The 19,202-nt window shown below is 52.7% G+C and overlaps 11 protein-coding genes across 11 annotated transcripts; 4 read left to right on the top strand and 7 right to left on the bottom strand.

Moving 5' to 3' along the window:
- Window positions 1–413: 413 nt before the first annotated feature.
- Window positions 414–1,973, bottom strand: SCP_0211910 (hypothetical protein; the record flags this gene model as incomplete). Its single annotated transcript, XM_027755101.1, has 1 exon — window positions 414–1,973. The coding sequence occupies one exon, from the start codon at window positions 1,971–1,973 to the stop codon at window positions 414–416; it is 1,560 nt and encodes a 519-aa protein (XP_027610902.1).
- Window positions 1,974–2,047: 74 nt separating this feature from the next.
- SCP_0211900 (hypothetical protein) lies at window positions 2,048–2,599 on the bottom strand (the record flags this gene model as incomplete). Its single annotated transcript, XM_027755100.1, has 1 exon — window positions 2,048–2,599. The coding sequence occupies one exon, from the start codon at window positions 2,597–2,599 to the stop codon at window positions 2,048–2,050; it is 552 nt and encodes a 183-aa protein (XP_027610901.1).
- Window positions 2,600–2,671: 72 nt separating this feature from the next.
- SCP_0211890 (hypothetical protein) lies at window positions 2,672–3,157 on the bottom strand (the record flags this gene model as incomplete). Its single annotated transcript, XM_027755099.1, has 1 exon — window positions 2,672–3,157. One exon carries the CDS (start codon window positions 3,155–3,157, stop codon window positions 2,672–2,674), a length of 486 nt encoding a protein of 161 aa, XP_027610900.1.
- A 324-nt stretch (window positions 3,158–3,481) lies between these two features.
- SCP_0211880 (hypothetical protein) lies at window positions 3,482–3,985 on the bottom strand (the record flags this gene model as incomplete). The annotated part of the gene is made up of 1 exon (XM_027755098.1): window positions 3,482–3,985. One exon carries the CDS (start codon window positions 3,983–3,985, stop codon window positions 3,482–3,484), a length of 504 nt encoding a protein of 167 aa, XP_027610899.1.
- A 284-nt stretch (window positions 3,986–4,269) lies between these two features.
- Window positions 4,270–5,136, bottom strand: SCP_0211870 (hypothetical protein; the record flags this gene model as incomplete). Its single annotated transcript, XM_027755097.1, has 1 exon — window positions 4,270–5,136. The coding sequence occupies one exon, from the start codon at window positions 5,134–5,136 to the stop codon at window positions 4,270–4,272; it is 867 nt and encodes a 288-aa protein (XP_027610898.1).
- A 2,736-nt stretch (window positions 5,137–7,872) lies between these two features.
- Window positions 7,873–9,271, bottom strand: SCP_0211860 (hypothetical protein; the record flags this gene model as incomplete). Its single annotated transcript, XM_027755096.1, has 5 exons — window positions 7,873–8,066; window positions 8,116–8,489; window positions 8,552–8,613; window positions 8,668–8,940; window positions 9,014–9,271. 5 exons carry the CDS (start codon window positions 9,269–9,271, stop codon window positions 7,873–7,875), a joined length of 1,161 nt encoding a protein of 386 aa, XP_027610897.1.
- Window positions 9,272–9,640: 369 nt separating this feature from the next.
- Window positions 9,641–12,749, top strand: SCP_0211850 (hypothetical protein; the record flags this gene model as incomplete). Its single annotated transcript, XM_027755095.1, has 6 exons — window positions 9,641–9,766; window positions 9,818–10,037; window positions 10,087–11,183; window positions 11,232–12,224; window positions 12,274–12,565; window positions 12,619–12,749. The coding sequence occupies 6 exons, from the start codon at window positions 9,641–9,643 to the stop codon at window positions 12,747–12,749; spliced, it is 2,859 nt and encodes a 952-aa protein (XP_027610896.1).
- A 27-nt stretch (window positions 12,750–12,776) lies between these two features.
- SCP_0211840 (hypothetical protein) lies at window positions 12,777–13,400 on the top strand (the record flags this gene model as incomplete). Its single annotated transcript, XM_027755094.1, has 1 exon — window positions 12,777–13,400. One exon carries the CDS (start codon window positions 12,777–12,779, stop codon window positions 13,398–13,400), a length of 624 nt encoding a protein of 207 aa, XP_027610895.1.
- Window positions 13,401–13,760: 360 nt separating this feature from the next.
- On the bottom strand, window positions 13,761–16,911 carry SCP_0211830 (hypothetical protein; the record flags this gene model as incomplete). Its single annotated transcript, XM_027755093.1, has 9 exons — window positions 13,761–14,396; window positions 14,454–14,831; window positions 14,884–15,630; window positions 15,706–15,845; window positions 15,892–16,071; window positions 16,123–16,238; window positions 16,288–16,413; window positions 16,463–16,758; window positions 16,807–16,911. The coding sequence occupies 9 exons, from the start codon at window positions 16,909–16,911 to the stop codon at window positions 13,761–13,763; spliced, it is 2,724 nt and encodes a 907-aa protein (XP_027610894.1).
- A 764-nt stretch (window positions 16,912–17,675) lies between these two features.
- SCP_0211820 (hypothetical protein) lies at window positions 17,676–18,292 on the top strand (the record flags this gene model as incomplete). The annotated part of the gene is made up of 3 exons (XM_027755092.1): window positions 17,676–17,856; window positions 17,911–18,122; window positions 18,170–18,292. The coding sequence occupies 3 exons, from the start codon at window positions 17,676–17,678 to the stop codon at window positions 18,290–18,292; spliced, it is 516 nt and encodes a 171-aa protein (XP_027610893.1).
- Window positions 18,293–18,399: 107 nt separating this feature from the next.
- SCP_0211810 (hypothetical protein) lies at window positions 18,400–19,133 on the top strand (the record flags this gene model as incomplete). Its single annotated transcript, XM_027755091.1, has 2 exons — window positions 18,400–18,948; window positions 18,996–19,133. The coding sequence occupies 2 exons, from the start codon at window positions 18,400–18,402 to the stop codon at window positions 19,131–19,133; spliced, it is 687 nt and encodes a 228-aa protein (XP_027610892.1).
- Window positions 19,134–19,202: the final 69 nt, after the last annotated feature.

Genomic DNA, 19,202 nt, shown 5'->3' with positions numbered 1-19,202 from the left:
GGAGGCGACTTCAGCGAGTATATTGTGAACAAGGTCGTCTATAGCGGAAGTGGGCATTGATGATATGTCATTTTCTCCCCCTTTTATACCTTTCGGTCGTTAAGGGGGTCACGGTTATCTGTGATGTGAAATAGAATGTCGTGGATCCGGGTAATAATCAAATAGATGAAAATCCATTGGACGATAAAGAGTATTCCCACAGAGATAAGAGCTGCCTGATCAGTTCCAGGCATCGTTCTGATCACCCCAGCCGTTAGCGTGCGGGCTGTCTCGCGTGAAGAGTGTGTGTTCGACAAGTCGTCTGATAAGGATTCGGTGGATGATCCAAAGAAAGGCGAGGGTTGTGCAGTGGAGGACGATTAGGAAGATGATGAGGAAAACCGCCGTGGTAGTCATTCCGGGTTTCTTCTCCTCTACTGGATTCCCCTGGTCCTTTTATATGCATCGAGGATTCGCTTGGCATTCTGTAAATTGTGGGTAGGTTCCCACGAGTTTTCTGCTGAAGAATATCCCTTCCACTTGACTAAGTACCTCAGATGACCTCGGTACGTCTTGTGATTCAGGATGGCTTCGACTTCGTACTCTTCTTCGTTATCAACGACATCAGGTGGTGGGTTCACGTAATTCGGACCATGTATATCGTTTTCGCGATAAGGAGATAGAAGGGCGGCGTGGAATACGGAATGAACTCGCCAGGTCTTCGGGAGTTTGAGACGATAGTTGGCTGGTCCGATGACTTCGACAATTTCGAATGGCCCCTCACGCTTTGGTGCTATCTTGCGCGAGGCGTAATTGACCTTCAGGTTCCTCGAGTCTAGCCAGACCTTCTGTCCTAGTGTAAACTTCGGCGATCCTTGTCTGACTCGGTCCGCCATCTGTTGCCGGGCTAACTCGTGCATGGCTAGTGCTTCTAGTCTTATCTTCTGCAACATGTCAAGCCTGGATTCAACCGATGGAATGTTCGTGGTCGGAAATACAGAAGGGAGTCCACATGGTTCGTATCCCATCATGATGCGGAATGGGCTCATCTTCCGTGCCGAGTGTTCCCTTGTGTTATGACAAAACTCGAGGTCTGGCAGGCGGTCGGCCCATGTTTCAGGGTTGTTTCCGCAATAGAGTTGAAGATAGATTTCCAGCTCCTGGTTGACTCGCTCTGTTTCTCCGTCCGTCTGAGGGTGATAAGCTGTGCTCATTGATGATCTGATCTGGAGTAGTCGATTTAACTCTTGGAAGACCTTGGATGCGTATTGAGGTCCTCTATCCGAGATGATTCGGTCGGGTAATCCAAATCGCGAGTATACTTTGTTATGAAAAATCTTGGCCGTTCCTTCGGCTGTGATCGTTTTGAGGCAGGGCGTAAGAATCACCCCCTTCGTAAGGTCATGGTCTACTACGACCATAATTGCATCAAAACCGTTGGAAATGGGGAGGTCGGTAATAAAATCGGTGGTGCAACAGGAAAATGGTAATGCGTGTGGGTCGGCGGGAATTGGTTCCAAAGGAATACGAGTTGGATGAGTATTCGGTTTCATTTGTTGACAGGCAGCACAGCCTTCAACATAATTGTAGACAAATGCATACATGCCGGGCCACCAGAATTCACGACGTAACAGTTCAAGAGTATTGAACTTTCCAGGGTGACCCATGGCAGGGGAGTCGTGATGTAGTCGAACGAGGTCACGACGAAGGGTTTCGGATGGTGGAACGTAAATCTTTTCTTTGTAGAGGATGACACCATCGCGAACTTCCCAGTCGGAAAGCGATGATTTCATGGGGAATGGCCCTTTGTGCGCAATCGCTTCGAGGGCTTCGTGAACAATGAGGTCTTTTGCTGCGTGATTCCTGATTTCGTCGAATAGTGTCGGGGAAATGGATCGCACGAATAGTGCGTTGGGTAAAAGAATGCGACCTTCATTGTCACTTTCACTGTCATCGAGTCCATTACGACGAGAGAGTGCATCAGATTGAATCATCTGAGTGCCAGGGACATGGATGAGGTGAAGATCAAATTGTGATAATTTGAGACTCCATCGTGCTTGTCGGCGGTTTAACTTCTGAGCTGTACGGAAGTATGTGAGGTTCTTGTGATCACTGCGAACTTCGACGGGATGGGGAGAGCCTTCAAGATAATGGCGCCATTCAGTGAGGGCTCGAATGATTCCGAGGAGTTCGCGATCATAGATTTCCGTTCAGCTGAATTGAGCATCTGTGAAATGTAGGCACAAGGATGGAGGTCTCCATTGATGTCGGCTTGGCGTAAAACTGCACCCGTAGCAAACTTGGAAGCGTCGGATTCAACAATAAAGGGTTTTGCCTTGTCAGGCAGTAACAGTACTGGGGCGGTACTGAATCGTTGCTTCAATGTGTCGAAAGTCATCTGACATTCTGTCGTCCATTCAAAAGGTGGAGATCCAGCGGCAGTGCGCATAAGATTCGTCAATGGTTTGTCAATATCCGAGAAGTTGGCAATAAACTTCCGATAGAAGTTTCCAAACCCTAGGAAAGAGCGAACACCTTTTACCGTGCTTGGTTCAGGCCATTCTGCAATTCCTTTAAGTTTGATAGGGTCCATGCCAATGTAGTTTTCTCGAATGATCATGCCTAGGAATTCGACTTCTTTAACGTCAAAGAAACACTTTTCCGGTTTAAGGAATAGGTCGTTGTCTTTGAGTCATTGGAGTACGCGTCGGGTTCGAACGTAATGTTCTTCCAAATCATTTGAGAAGATGAGGATATCATCCATGTAAATGACTATCCATCCCTCATCGATCATGTCCTTGAAGAGTGCGTTCATCATCATTTGGAAAGTCGCCGGGGAGTTGCAGAGTCCAAAGAACATGACCATAGGTTCGAAAAGTCCGCGATTTGTCTTAAATGCACCCTTCCATTGGTCACCATCTTTGATTCTGACATTGTTATATCCGGAGCGTAAATCCATTTTCGTAAAGATCGATGCGCCTTTGAATTGATCCATAAGGTCAGAGATGAGTGGAAGAGGATAGGCGTTCTTCACCGTCCCTTCATTCAGGTATCGGTAATCCTGACAGGGACGTAGTGCTCCGTCTTTCTTTCCTACGAAGAAAAATGGTGAAGCCATGGGAGATTTCGACGGTCGGATGTATCCTTTTCGCAGATTTTCTTCTAGGAAGTCATCCATCGCTCCTTGTTCTTTGAGCGATAATGGATAGACTTTACAGTCACGTGGAATAAAATTGGGTTTCAAATCAATGGCGTGGTCCCAAGGCCTGGTTTCTGGAAAGCGTTCAGCTGCTTTCTTTTCAAAGACGGACTTCAAATCGTGGAGGTAGTTGGGGACCAACTCCTCGACGGTTTTGGGTTTGTCTACAGCTGATGCTTCCTTGTGTGCCTGTTGTGCCAATTCTTGTGATTTACCAGATGGTTTGTAAAAGACCGTATTCTGTGCGTTACAGAATAATGGGGATCGAGTACTGTGTGTCATTCTTCCAATGGCGGGGCCTCTTCATAAGGTGAAGACTGCGGTTTCAGTCTCTTCATTCGTCAAAGGTGACTCCTTCCTGATGGGTTCAAATATCCCAATAACTGGCTCTCCTGCAATATAGGATATAACTAGATCGTCGTCATCGAGCTGATCCATAGGGGGTTCTGATGGTGGGTCATCTGGTTCGGTATCATTCCGCACTGCGGGTAACTCGCCACGCTCAGTGTTATCGGCCACGATTTCTCTGATAGATTCTGAATGCCCAAATGAGGTAGGGGAAGTTTCGGTGGTGATTAACTCTGGGAGTCCATCTTCCTTGAAAATCGAAACTTCTTCATCTGGTGCATCTTCGACGGTGGGTTTCGGTGGCCATTTGGCGTCTTTACCAAACCAAAAGTCACCGGTTTCCCAGTTGATCATCAGATTGAGGCGTTTAAGCCACGGCATGCCGAGAAGTATGTTTTCTTTGCCAATGCCGGTCAAGAGGAAGCGAGTAAGCGTCTTCCTTCCTCCGATTTTCATCATCTTCCAGGTACAATGAGTAATGGTGCCCATTTGATTTGGTGTGCCATCTGCATTTATGACTGTAATCGGTTTCGGTAATTCCCATCTGATGAAATTGTTTTCTTCCGCAAAACGAATGTTCATAAACGTTTCGGCTGCACCGGAATCGATCAAGGCTTCTGTTGTAACGTCTTCCTTCTCTCCCAACGAAATATTCACAGTGATTGAATTTCCGCTAGTGTTACAAATAACGAGGGGAGATACGGTAAGATGCGACGGTCCATGCATTACTAGTGGCCGTCGTCTCAAAAACCCAATTGGGTTCGTTCTTCATCAGTCATGTCGTTGAAGACATTTCGCACATAGGCGATCTGTTCCTCTCTGGTTTCTTCCTTCGACGTCTCCTTCTTCTGTGCGAGGTCTTCTCGCATCTTCTTGATCCATGTGATCATGTCTGTGTCTAACCCGGGCTGTATCGTTCTAGCACGGGTGAAACTTCCAGACTGGGGGTGGAATTGTCTGTCGTTGGCTATATGGCCCTTCTTTCCGCATAGGAAACATAATCCTTCTTTCATTCTCTTTTGTCGCTCGTTCGGGGATAAGCGCGAGATATTGACACGATCAACATCCATCGCGTTTGGATCCTTTGCAGAAGCCGAGTAGTAGGGACGATGGACAGATTGGCCCTTTCCTCGCGTCGTCGTAGTGGCTCCTCGCTTGAAGATCTGAGCAGATCTCCATTGGTTATCAAACCGCGAGACATATTCATACCACTTGTCAAGTGTCTTGGGCATGCTTTCCATCCCATATATCCTTTGTCGGAGTGGGTCGTTAAGTACCCACTTGAAATACTCAATATTTCCGGCATCTTCTAATTTCGCCTTGGATTCAAGCGATCGGAATTCGGCAATGTAGTCATCCGCGGTACGAGTCCCTTGCTTGATGTTATGTAGCAAGGTACGAACAGTTTTTTTGATATTTTCATTGCCAAATGCTTTGTTCACACTCGCAATGAACTCTTTCCAACTTCCATAAGAAAGGAAGTCGTCATTGGTAAGTTCTGTTTCTATGAAGCTCTGCGCCCATGATCCTGCTGTCCCTCCTTGCATGTGCGACAGCACGAATGCAATCTTCTGATTGTCCTCTTGGTAGACATGGCTATTTCCAGCCATGTAATTCTTGCATTGGTTTATAAATTCCCTGAGCTTCGAACGGTCTGAACCGTTGAAGATCTCGGGTTTTCTAAAACCAAGTTCCTTTTGGCTAACATGGTGATGACCTTTATCCATGGTAATTGTAGCCACTGGTGGGACGTCAACAGTTACGATTGGTGCAAGAGTCGATTGTGGTATGGGATCCTGGGCAGGGGGGTTCCAAGGGGCATCTGGTCTTTCTCCTCGATAAGAGATCGGTATACCACTGTCTGCGATGTGTAGCAGTACAAGCTCTCCAACGTTATGGGGTAGATTTGCTTCATAGTCACCACCTGGGTGATCGATGTGCTGGTCTGGTCTGATGAATAAGGGTCGTCCGTTTAAAACGTGTACGTTCCTCTGTGCGTCCCACTCTGCCTGAGATGGGAGGAGATCGATGTATTGCTTGGGAAGAGCAGTCGTGTTGATAAAGTTCAAATCCAGTGTGGATAAATTCTCCTGTGTGACCTACGTCTACACGTAGACTGCACACCATCCTTAACTAAGTGGGTTCGTTCATCGTCGGCTAACAAGCCCGTAGAGTGTCTTCTGCCTTCAAACTGATACACCTATTTGCTGATTGCTCGAGTGATTACCTCAGCCTCCTCGGCCTATTGGTCTCTCGGACAGACCCCTCTCCGAATATTAGTGATCAGTCTATCCCTTCAGCTACCTCGATTACAGAGTAATCTCAAACGGTGCTTTAGCAATCGAATTGGGTGTATCGTTTAGTCTTCAAGGTTCGGTCCGGTCGGTAGTTCGTTGTTAGACTTTTAGGAAGTCACAGAGAGTAATAAGATCTGGACCTAATGTTACGTGGCAGCGAAACACGAGCGTCAAGTGGAGTCATCACGAGACAAGGTCTTAGTCTAAGACACAAGTCCGTTCAAGTGACACTTCTGGCGATGTCCTCGCACTGAAGGTCGATCAGAGTTTGTTCTTATGACTCGTAGTAGCTGTCTGCTACTAACGGTCGATCTTAGTAAAAGGCAAGTGAAAAGCTGGTTTAATAGTAACCAGGTCGAGATGGGGATCCAGCTCGACAAGGTCGTTTACTTATACAAAAGGTATCCGCAGTACTACGCAGTAATGCGGGATCGTTCATTGGCTAGATAAGGTGAAACGATGTCTGGGCAAGGTAACAGCGAGAAAGTAATATGTATGAGAAAGCTGAGTAAGGTCGTGAGAGATAATCAGTACTAATGGGAATAACGAGTCGTGTATCGGAACGAGGTAAAGATGAGGCATACATGCACATCTTGCATGCGCGATAAGAAGAAGGTCCGGAGTTGGATCCGGTGTAACCCTAGACTAGGGGTTCTGGACATCTGGATAAAGAATCGGAGGTTGCACTCCGATGAGTCACGTGTTGGATCACGTGGTCTGGTAACGTAAAGGGAACAAGGAAAAGAAAAAGAAAAGATGCGCCACAAGTGAGGAGCGTTGTAACACGATGCCTACAACCAGTGCAGGGCTTAACGGGTTTTCTTATATGAGGCCTACAACCAGTGCAGGACTTTCTAAGTCTTTTTCGTCTTCCTAATCTGGGTGCCTACAACCATGTGCAGGGCTTACTGAGTCTTCTGTGTTCCTATCCGAGTGCCTACAACTGTGTCCAGGGCTTTACCGAGTGCGCGTGTTCTAATACAATGTGCCTGGCCGATAACTCTCCTACGTGTTGTCAGAGAACTTTCCGAGAACGGTTTGAGTATCTAGCAACTGTGTGCTAGACTACCCAAAAGAAATGATATGAGAGTGCAGTAGTTGTGTTCGTAACAACTCACTGCCTGCACTGAACTGACTTCATCGGGATCCTTTTACCCTCAGTGAGGGCCTTACTGCAAGCACCCATGGGATAGGTCATCGCCAGGACATGTTTCCGCCAGCAATCGGCCCACCGCCAAAGGTCAGAGGGTTGGCCATGGCCAGAGCATGTTTGTCTGAGCAATCGGCCCACCGCCAGAGTATGACAAATGAGCAGTGGGCCGATCGCCCAGAGTGTAACCTGAAGGATGGGCCCACCACCAAAGGTTAGAGGGTTGACGATTGCCAGAGCATGTTATCGCCAGCAGTCGGCCCATCGCCAAAGCACCCTCAGTGAGGGCCTTACTGCAAGCACCCATGGGATAGGTCATCGTCAGGACATGTTTCCGCCACCAATTGGCCCACGGCCAAAGGTCAGAGGGTTGGCCAACGCCAGAGCATGTTATCACCAGCAATCGGCCCACCGCCAAAGGCCAGTGGGTTGACGATCACCAGGATATGTCATCGCCACCAATGGGCCCATTGTCACATACAGCCCTGCAGTTTCCGGGCACATTGGTGGTGATGACGTGCTCTGGTGATCGCCAATCCTCTGACCTTTGCCGGTGGGCCCATCACTCACCAGCACTCATGGCGGAGGGCCAATTGGTGGCAAAAACATGGCTTGGCGATGGCCAACCCTCTGACCCTTGGCAGTGGGCCCTTTGCTGGTGGAGCGATATTCCCATGCAGTGAAGCTTTCACTCAGGTCCTTTGGCGATGGGCCAATTGCTGGCAACAACATGCCTTGGTGATGGCGAGCGCAGTCCGCCCATCTCAAGAGTACACTGGAGGAGCGATGGGCTTTAGAGCTTAGTGATGCAGAAGTGAATGTATCCATTTTGTACTGGTATACAAGCTGTTACATAGCGGTCATATATTGCTAACACCAGAACGCTCAAAGACACTAGTTCAGTTGCTGCGATACGCCTCGCCACGAATGTCCCTCAGAATGTACCCCATTTGGAACACGGTCGAGCTGGCATTGAGGTTCGCAACGTGCATATCCTCAGTGAGGTTGAGCTCACGCTGAAGACGTACAATGCGCTCCCGCAACATGGCGCAACGACGACTAACCGCAAAGCTATCACCTTCGTCATCGTCCACTATGAATAAGGTCAACATCAGACTGAAGGTTGCCAGGGATGTACTCACTGGAACTGTCTGCCTCTGCTGCGATCTGTGCAAACGATCTACCGAGGCGGGCCACTTGTGAGCCAGAAGCGGCATTCGTCTCTCCAGGGACTGCCATTGGCAGCAGCTGTGTGGTATCTGGGAATAAGCCTGGAACCTGTTCCCAATGGGTGGGACGATGGATCGGCAGCTCATCTGGAAGTGCTGCCAGACTTGGCATCCTGGAAGTAACAGTGACTGGCTCGATGCTGCCTTTCATATAGTGAATGACAGGTGCATCGTGGTGGAAATTGCTGTCATCGAAAGTGCGAGCTGGCGAGTGAGAGGGTGCCGATGGCGGAGGCGGTGGACTTAAAACATCATCCAACAAAGGCCGCCTCTTTGGAGGCGAAGTGCTGGGACTATTTAGCCACCGGACCTGGCTACACACAGGCATCGCGCCAGGGCTGTCTATCACCAGAGCTCGCCATCGTCCTGGCATGGCGGGAGGACTATTGTCAAAGTCCAGCAGTTTTGGCACTGGTTCCACGTCAAGTGTCTCGTCCACCAGCATGCCCCTCGCCATCGGCATACTTGCTTGACTATCGAAGTAGATGGATGTACGTGGCGTAGCGTCAAGGGGCTCAGCAATGAGCGATCATCGAGGGAGTTGGGAGGTGTCAGGAGTGCGAAAGTCGAAAGTGTGAGCTGGTGGAGGAAGGGGAGTAGCTTCCAACAGGGCACGTCGAGGGATTGGCGAGATGCCAGGAGTGTCGAAGTTGAACATTCCACTGGGTGCAGTGGGGGTGGAATCTGAGATGAGTGCATGCCTATGGATTGGCGAACTGCCATGACTTTCATCCCAAGCTGGCGCCAGAGGGTCAGGAATAAGTGCGTGACTTCCCTCCACAGGCGCCACAGATCCAGATGACGCCTGTACCTTTGGCGAGGCGTGGCGGTGGAGATGCTCATGTGGTGAGTTGGATGGCGCAAATGGAGCCGCCAGGGACGGGGTAGTGTGGCGGGGCACGAGGGGTGTCTGAGAAGCAGAGTGGAGAGGCAAGGAGATCTGGGCAGATCCAGGAGAGTCAAGGAGATCCGAAATGAGTGGACGACGGGGCTTAGCGATACTATCCTCCTCATCCGACTCGCCCATCATAATGTCCAGCATGTCAGGAGGTTCCGCGTCACTGGCCATGGCAGGTAGATTGTGGCGAGCAGACAAGTCTTCGATTAGTCCTGGATCGCGGGAGATCAGTTGTAGAAAGGGGATTGATATGACATAGAAAGGTCAGATAACATCACAAAGGAGTCAGATTCCACAAGGAGAGCAATAGAACTTACTGTTGGGAGCCATGAGAACTTGCGGCAGGTCACACTGACCTTGAGAGACTTGAGAAATCGCGCAAGTCCAGCGATCACGTGCAAAGCACGTGGTCGCGTGGCGTGTGAAGTTGAACTTGGTGCAGATCACGTCTGCCAGCTCATAGCATCGTCTGCTCTGCCTCCACTGTACTGCAACCTCTGCTTTTGAAACACCCTCACACTTTCTTCTGCCAAGCTCACCATGCCTCTGGATATCGACCCCAACTATGTTCTGCAGGCCGCGCAACTGACGGCCATTGTTGCAGCGGCGCCTCGCCAGGACGACCCTTGCTATCCAGACTGGGAGACGAGGATTTACCTCGAAGTGGTAAGTCATCAGTCGAAGGTCTGGCATGCACTTACCGAATATGCCACACAGAGTCGGCTTGAAAAGAGTTTCCCGCAGCCCTTGAAGTCGTTGAGGATGCCTGGGATTGTCATCAGCGCGTTGCTGGAATTCACCCAGACATACCAGCAGAAGGTCCTGGCGCGGCTGGACCACATATCGAACGACGACGAGAGGATATACAAGAGGTACCCTCCGGCTGTGCGCGAGTATGGGGAGTGTGAGGACCTGGGAAGGCAGTGGTGGACTGAAGGTGAGTCACAAGCGTTGTGAGGCGTCGAGCGACACACTGACTGCACCAGATCCATATTGCAAGCTGCCACCGGTGAAGAGTACGCCAGCGGAGGGCTGGGGCAATGTGCCAGCCGATGATGACACCCAGGGACGTGGCGAGGAGGACCTGGCTACTGGGGACCTCATCACCAAGGGGAAAGGCAAGGAGAGAGCTGACAACGACGTCGGGACAGGCATGGTGGGTGAGCGTATCGTCCACGTGGAGGCGGGGGAGGACAAGGGAAAGGGCAAGAGCAAGGAGAAGGCGCAGGGGAAGGCGGTGCATGCGATGAGCGAGGAAGAGGATGGGGGAGAGGGAGAGGGAGAGGGAGAGGAGCAGGAGGGCGAGGACGACGACGATGCCGACAGTGACGAGGACGACGATGCCGACAAAGATGACGACGATGAGATGGCGGAAGACGTGCCGGGTGCAGGCCAGCCCGAATCTATCGAGGTCGATGCGGCGTCGCCCCCTCCACCAACTGCCAGACCAATATCGATCTCGCCAGCTGCCCCATCACTCCGAAAGCGCAAGGCGGTCATCACAGAGTCGAGTGAGGAGAGTGAGAACGAGGAGGCGGCTCCGAAGGCGAAGCGGATGAAGCCGATCGAGGTCGCAAAGGAGAAAGGCGAGGCCCCGACCACCTCTGGCCGAGCGCAGCGTGCGCAGAAGAGGATGGCGCAGACCGAGGTGGAGGGCTCGAAGGTGAGCACGAAGAAGAGCGGGAAGAGGAAGGCGAAGGAGTCAAGCGATGAAGAGGAAGTACCGACCATCAAGCCGCCAAAGAAGAAGTGTGCGACGAAGGAATACAAGAGCAAGGAGTTCATCGAAAGCGAAGACGAGACTCCGGCACCGCCTTCCAATCTACCCGCCAAGATCGCAGGGGACTCTAACGACGGTGTTGCGAAGACGAACGCCCCTGCCAAACCTGTCAAACAGACAACGAGGATGACGGTGACGCCTCATGTCGCACCGAAGGCGAAGGCAAAGGGGAAGGCAAAGGCGACGGCGAAGGGGAAGGCGACGGTGAAGGCAAAGGCGAAGGTGACGGTGTTGCAGAAGGACATGTGGAAAAAGATGTCCACCCGCGTGTCTGACTTCATGTGGGCACATGCAACAGATTCGGTGAGTAACGATCTTGTGAGACATTGACCTGTGCTAATGTTCCTGCAGCTCGTCCCTTGCGTTGGCTGCCAGGAGAAAGAGTGGCCATGCAAGCTCAACACCGCCAACTTTGGTCGCTGCCTCGAATGTGCAGCACGAGGTGTCAGTTGCAGCATCGCGCCGAGGAACACGGACAGTGTGTCCCTGCGAGGAAACTCACACACTGCACAGCGTGAGTTCCAAGAGATGTGCGCAGCGCTGGTGGTAGAGGGCAAGCCACTGCCCACGTCGCCACCTCCATACAACGTCAAGGTCGACTCTGACGAGCCCGACAGTGCAGAACCCATGGTCATGGGAGCATCGAAGCGCAAGCCGCCGAAGAAGACCAAGATGCGCAATGCTGCAGCATCCAGCTCCAAGGTCAAGGGTGGCGAGGAGGTCGAGGCGACGAAGCAGAAGGCGACCGTCATGCCCTATGAAGCCAACGCTGAAGGCGAGGCCTCGGTGGAGAAATCGTCAAAGTCCAAGTGCGCCACCAAGTCCACCACCGCCACTGGAGCTGTGGCTCTGTCCAACTCTGGCGAGGTCTCCAAGTCTGGCGCGCCTGCCAAGTCTGGTGCGGTCGCCAAACCTGGCGAAGGTAAGAAATCAGGACCCAAGGCAAAGCCGGTGAGGAGCCAAAACTCAGGTGCGCAAGATGGTGGCGAGGTCACCAGGACCTCAGTACGTGAGCCAGATGAGGTCCCACCTGCCAAGTCTGTTGCGAAGGAGGGCGGGCAGACGACAAGGGTGGTGATGGGAGGTCGCTCAGGCCCAATGGTGCCCGTGATCACCAGGAAGGCGAAGGTGAGTGCTCCGAAGGCAGCAGCCAAGATGCCTCTGGTGGAAGGCGATGGCATGGAGGAAGCCGCCAGGCTGGCAATGGAGGCGGTGCGGGCTATGGCCTTCCAAACAGGGCCAGCTGCTCCACCGCAAGCTAGCAGCAGCAAGCGCATGCTGACACCAGTCGCCGATGAACCAGAGGATGCGCCAGAGTATCAGGCAGAGGTGGCGGAGGATGAGGTAAGCAGGACATCTTGTCGCAGCTGGAGTCAATGTAACCATGAGACAGCGCGCGTCCTTGGAGCGGCCACACGACGATCGGTGGCGTTCGCTGCTGATGCCCCACGAGATGAGCGCAGGAGCTGCCGAGGTGGCACAGGAGGTGACGCCCTCCCTGGAGATATCCAAGGCGTCGAAGGGAGCGAAGTCCTCCACATTGGCAAAGGCAGGACATCTCAATGAAGGGCGAAGGCCAGCTAAGAGGGGTGCCCCACTGGACCGCAAGGCAGCGAAGAAGGAGGCGGAGGCGAAAAGGGATGCGAAGGCGAACCGCCTCAGAGCAGTGCCTCCGACCAGCAAGGGTAAGTGCGCCCGCCACAGCTTCGAATCCATGCAGCGCTGACCAGGGATACAGCACCCCACTTGCGCGACATCCAGCGAGTGTCTACAGGAAGTCCCGCTCCGGTGAACGAAGGCGACACCCCCAGTGGTGAAGAAACCTCGCAGTCATCCAACGATGACTGTGCGAATTGTGCCGAGTTGTGACAGGAGTTCCTGGCGCACAAGGACGGGATGGAAGTTCAATTCCAGGAGAGGATGGCGGACCTCAACACCGTCAAGGCAGAGATCACAGCGGCACTCCAGCGAATCAACCCGCCATCCGCATTTCAAGAAAATGCCCGGAGCATTCGCGAAGAGGTCAAGTTGGCGATGGAGGAGTTTCGCAGGCCGGTCACCATCGAGCTTCAGGAGAGCATGAAGTTGGCAGTGGCGGACCTCGTCGCCAAGCGACATTGCCTGCCAGAGCTCAAGGAGAAGGTCAACAGGTTGGAGCAAGGCGCGAACCAGACGGTGAGCCAAGCGGACGTCAACAAGCTGCAGGGTGAATTGGCCGACCTCCGTCATTCAATGGAGCTCCAGGCAGCGCGGTCAGACAGCATGGAGAAGGAGCTCAGGTCTTTGGCGGCAGAGGCGATCGCTCAAGCGAGCAAGCTGGAGATGGAATTGGTGCTCGCCAAAGAGGATTCGATGGCGGTGGCGACGTCCGCTTTGGATGAAGCGAAGAAGGTGGCGAAGGAGGTGGTGACGGCGAGAGAGGAAACCTCGCTGGTGGCGAAGTCTCTGGACGCATTCCGAGAGAAGGTCGACTCCGCCATGGTCTTCACCGCCTTTCACCCAGATAGACACAATGTGTAGTCATTAGAGTATTGATATACATGCTTTTTAACCTAGCATGGAATCTCCATGCACTCGATTCGCCACTGCCACTCCAAGTCAACTGAATGCCTGCTGAAGTTCTCGCCAACTCCCCTCGCCATTGCCACCATCTCCATGGCTTTACCTATGTAAATCTATGGGTCACATTAAACAATGTGGAAGCCTACGAGTCTACTTTGAACTGGAGTTATATTGTCAAGGTCTGGTGCCGCCACTGCGGGTCTTGCGACCTGCGCCAACTTGGCCACTCTCTTTCACTTTGGCAGCTGCTTTCCCCAGACGGACCGGCTTCAGCTTGGTTTCTCCCTTGTCCTTGACCTCCGGGGTCTGAGGCAGAGCTTATCTTCGCTTTGCGGGAGGCTTGTCACCATCATCCGAGTCCTCGGCCCTCGCATTCTTCTTCCTCGGCGAGGCCACTACCAACTCGTCCCGAGTACCATGTCCACGCTTCCGAGGTGGCGGATTGTCTTCGCCAGAGCTGTCTTCGCCATCGGGCTCGGGACGTGCTGGTTGACGTTTCCGCTTTGGATCAGGAAGCTTCTTCAAATCTTTCACAGCTCCTAGTGGATGCTGACTGCGGGTATTCTTGGCGGGCGACTCATCCATCGCTTGACGCTGACTGCGAGTGATCCTGCCGGGGATATTACTCTGAAGAGCATCGGTGATTGACCTTCCCTGGAGCGCTTTGGCTTGACCTGACAGACGGTCTTCCGTGGCTGCGGCCTTCCTCGTCTTAGGTATAAACGGAGGCGGTGGCGGTCGTTCAGCACCACTGCTAGGTACGGACAAGTGTGCATCGTCCTCTTCGCCATCGTCAGAGGCCCCACCACTGGTCTCCTGGCTCGGCCCTTCGTCTCCTCCACTTGGAATGATTGGTTTGTCAGCCATGAGGGCAGGCTGGTGAGCCTTGTGAACTTTGGCAGCAGTAGCAGCGCCATCGTGAGTTCTTGCAGAGGCATCACCTTCCTGCTCCTCCTGGCCCCCAAGGCCATCGCCACCTTATGGGGCACCGCGTATGGCAGGCTTGCTCACTGGCTTCACCATGGCATGGGTGACGTTCCCTTCCACCATGTCCAAGGTAATGATCTCGCAACAGCGAAGCAGCTGCTCTACTGCATCAAATGAGATCGCCGAGTTCACCACATAGTCGGGAAGGTTGGTCGGTTCGCCCTCCTCAATGAACTGAGATCGTGTGAGGTCCCTCAGCGCCATACCAATCACGAGTGCAGATTGTTGTACGCCCTGTGGATGTAAGAACCGATATTTTGTGAGCCATGGTTTGTCGCCCAACCAGTTCTCGACGATGTCAAAGTTGTCCACCGCATGAAATGACAGCGGGAGGTAGCGCTGGCCATACGACCATTCGCTCCAGGGAATCGGATCATACCTGGTGAAATGATACACCTGGGGCTATATGACGGATGATCAATAGTGGCTATGAATCCCCACGAAAGGAGCTCACCACAGTCGCAATCTTGACTTGCTTCAGCATATCCTGGTATTGCAGTTTGATGGAAAGGGTGGCAAGAAACACGTCTCTCCTTTTGACGAGGTGGGGCACAGTACTCCCCACAGTACTCCCGCCAGTGAGATGTGGGGCTCGGCCTTGAAGCTCAAGCCTCAGCTCCTTTGTACTGGGCTCCAGTTCACTCGATGCTTCATCAGTCTCCTCCGTGTCAAATCTGTGCAGTGCGCCCAGAGGAAGGTCTTGGCGATCTCGCTTCTCCTTCACCTTGGCACCGCTACTGCTGGCTTGAGGTGCACCGCCATTGTTAGCCTTACATCCACTGGTGGTGGCGACTGCCTTGCCCTTCGCTTTATTCGCAATCACGCTCTCGCCATCCCCTGAATCTTCATCGCTGGCCATATCTTCTTCAGAAGCCATGCTGGGTATATCTGGCGAACTCCTATCAGAGTCTTGGCTGCTTCTGGCATCGTCTTCCGAGTCGTATGCATCTTTCGTCTTGCGTTTACGCCCACCGCCTTTGGCTCTGCCAGGGGCCGCTTTGCCCTTTGTCGCCTTCGATGCTGCCTTTCCCATGACCTTGCGCACAGGTTTACCCTTCTTCTTCGCCTTCCCCGCCTTCTTAGGTGTGAGTGCTTCTTGGACCTCATGTTCAGATCCTTCTTCTAATGCCTGTGCTGATCCGTCAAGTGGTGGAAGAGGATCATACTTGGCGGGAGCAGCTTCGCCATCCTTGTCGAAGTACTGGGTGAATCACATGGTCTGCTCAGGTCCATGTTCCTCTTGACGTGCCCGCCAGTGGTCGAGGAGGGCACGAACGGGAACACTTGTCATCTTTGAGGGATCGATCCACTGGAAGTTCTCAGGTAGCATCTCCGCTGGAATAACCTCATTGATGTCGTCTATGCTGTTCAGCTTCGTCCATGGCGACTTGCAGTTCCGAACACCCTTCGCCAATGCTGTAAACTGGTCAGCATCTCTCAACACCCAGTGGGAGTGTCATACCGTAGTGATGATTCATGAAGTCTCGAACTTGTACCTTCATCACCTTGAGAGGCGCTTCCGCCATACCTTCGGGCACCGACGGGAGCAGAGGAAAACCGTTGGCCGTCAACCGAATCTTGTCCATGGCCCGCATGCAATCGGCAGGTGTCTTCTTCACCGTCACCGTAGTCTCAGTCACACCTAAGGAATCAGGTCAGTGTGCCAGCGACAATGCAACTGAGGTCTTCTTACCGTATTCACCTTTGGCCCACTCAGAGAACACCTTTGCTAGAGGCTGGTAAGCACGCAGCCACCCAGGATAGGCCCCGAATGGAGTTCCATTGGTGATGGCGTGGTTGACCTCCACCCTTCACTCGGGGTTTAGCAGATGGTGACAGTCGGACGGTCTACGCTCACATCTCTACCTTCAGACTCCCCGCTTCCTTCGGATATGCTAGCATGAATGCCATGCGAATGCCCATGGTGTCCCACATAGTCTTGGCAAACTTCTTCAGATATTGCATCATTCGCTGCTCCCTCAGCCTGTCTTAGGTCAGGATTTGCCTTATGCTACGTGACAGGAGGTACGCACTTCATTTTCGTCTTATCATTCAGAGTGCCATTGCGCCAACTTTCCGCCTTTTCCTCATACACCTTCTGCTCCTCCTCGGACAGTTTTGCCCATTCGGCACTCCGTGCGACTCTCCACACCTTGGAGACATTGCAACCCTTATCTGCCGCGAGTGCTCGCGTGGCCTCAGTCACCTTGTCCCTCTCCAGCGCATCCCACACCTTGAAGGCATTGGGCTTGCCAGAAACATGCATATGCTTTTTCGTCACTTTCTCCTGCGCATGGCGGGCGTGGTTATTGAGCCACTCTCGGATTTTCTGCAGTGAGAGTTAGTGGGGACCTCACAGACATGAAACACTGCTCACAGTTTCCACAATGATGTCGTCATAATTTGACGCGTCGACAAACTGTGTCTTCAGCTTCTGGTGCAAGCTCTGAACCAGAGTCTTGCATCCCTTGGCATCTGCCATGTCATAAGACCGCAGCTTCTCAGAGAGTATGGGCTGATGCTCCGTCAAAATTACAAATCTCGCCGGCATGCTTTCTCGATGTCGAGGATGAGATTTTTGTGTTGGGGCAGTGAAGGGGGTCGATAGTTCAACGGGCAGCGCTCTGTCCATTTCCTCGTCAGCCGCCCACAACTCAACATGCACGTGCTGATGGCCCATTTGGGCTTACACCAATTACCCTCCTCGCCATGGTGTGTGGTGACTGCTGAAGCATTGTATGTGTATTTTTCGCAGTGGCGGGAGGTGGTAGTAGGTATGCACTAGCATTCATGCCTGGTGAAAGGCAATGTTGAATGCCGCTTCTATGGCAGAGCACACCACGCCAACTTCATCTTGCGAATGCTGGGCGGAGGCAATCTGGCGATCATCTGCATGCCAATCTGTGGGATAAAGGGCTTCCTCGGAGTTAGGCTCGGCCAATTAGATGGCGGTGACGAAGGGCCCAGACATGGCGGACCACCCGGCCCATGATCCGGCATGGCGGCATCAAGTCCGGCTTGGCGGCATGATGAACATGTGAGATGTGCAAGGGACGTGCTTGCAAGCAATATGCAGGCAGATGAATGCATACTGTTCTTTGCCATTCTGGCCCCTCCTACATTCTCCCCTGCATCTGCAAGCCAACCGCCTGAGCCCGCCATACACCTGTGCATTCCTTCAACCGATGCATGCTGTAATTGTCCCATTGATTGGCAGACAGTATCAAGATGAGCAATCTGTCACCCATGCCACTGACCGATCAGATAGCAGGAGTCTTAGAGCTCATGTTCTGCCGAAAGCTCCATCTGGCCACTCATGCAGCCCATTCTGCGCCATCCATAAAAGTGCCTCCGTCCATGCCATCCGCCGTCCTATTGGAGTGCAATGGCATTGCAGATGCTCTTGTGAAGGCCATCCGTAATCCTGGTAGTCATTAGTCTTGCCGCAGGTCTGATCATACTGATCATGCCATTGTAATAGTAAGGCTGCAGTGGGACATTGATAGATATTGCGACAGCCTTTCAATTCAGCCCACGGGGCAGAATAAAGTCCTCGAGGCAGAACTGGAACGGAAGTGGCCTCCTCCATTTGGTGAGAGCGAAATACGCATAGACCAGCCCGCCACCCTCGTGGACATGCACAGACGCATCTTGGCTTGGATACTTCCAAGAGTGTTGATACCAGACCGTCAGGTGAGTGGCTTGCCCAGCCTTGCGCTGTGATCTGACAAATTTGTCAGACGAAGATGCTCCAAGCGACCAGGGCCCTACACCCAGCAATAGCAGCCAGTAAGCCTTCCAGCACCACCGCCAGTTGGCGACACAACCCGTTGTACTTCTTGCCTCCTGAGGAGTGTGCCTAATTCCCAGCGGGCTCCTTGTGTCTCTCGCCAGGTTGGTTCCAACAAGTAAGAGAGGTGGGTCTCCTCGCCACGCCATTTGCCTTGTGTCTGGAAAGGCTTTGCAGCATATGGAGTCTGGGAGGCTGGAGACCTCCGCCAGCCTGAAGCTTGAGGGTGGAAGACGTTGGCTGCATGATATTCATGACTCCTCCGCATTGCTGGGTGCCATCCTGGCCGTCGTTCACCCAATGCTATATGCCGCAGGATGCCAGTGCTTGGGTTTGATCCAGCAAGACTCAGAATTGCGAGAGATGGCACTGAACTGGTTATCACCATTCAATGCGCTCCAGGTGATCGCCAACCGGGAAACTCCTTTCCACCGAGATAGCAAGACAAGATACACGTTCTACGACCTGTTGGCGACATTGGGCAACTACACTTGCGCGTGGTTGAAGTTCCCCGCCATGCATGTCGCCATCGATTATAGTCCTGGAACTGTCGTAGCCTTCTGTGGAAAGGCGATTCGTCATGGCGTCACTGGAGCAGATGGCGAAAGGCTCGTCTATGCATACTTCATGCGAGAGGGTGTCCAGAACAGGCTAGGCATTCCGGCGCCCCACTGGATGCAAGCTTCATATTACGCCTCACACATTGGCATGTGCACAGTTCATCACCGAGTCTGCATTCCTAACTCAGAACAGGTCCTAACTGGCTCTCTTATTAGAGGGACATCATGCCAAAGACTGATGGAGACGAGAACACTATGCAGGGGATGGAGACTGTCGATGGCAGCTTCATTGGCGGGACAAAGTTGGCGGAGGTGATGGCGAAATGTATGGAGTCACGAATTTCCGAATCCTAGCTGAAGGTTGGCGAGCGCGCGGTACGAGTGCGCATTTCACATCTCGACAGTGTTCAGCTCAAGGTGTAG

The sequence above is a fragment of the Sparassis crispa genome, assembly GCF_003851025.1.
Source record: "Sparassis crispa DNA, contig_000001F, whole genome shotgun sequence".
NCBI classification, from domain to species: domain Eukaryota; kingdom Fungi; phylum Basidiomycota; class Agaricomycetes; order Polyporales; family Sparassidaceae; genus Sparassis; species Sparassis crispa.
This window is presented reverse-complemented; position numbering and strand designations above follow the sequence as displayed.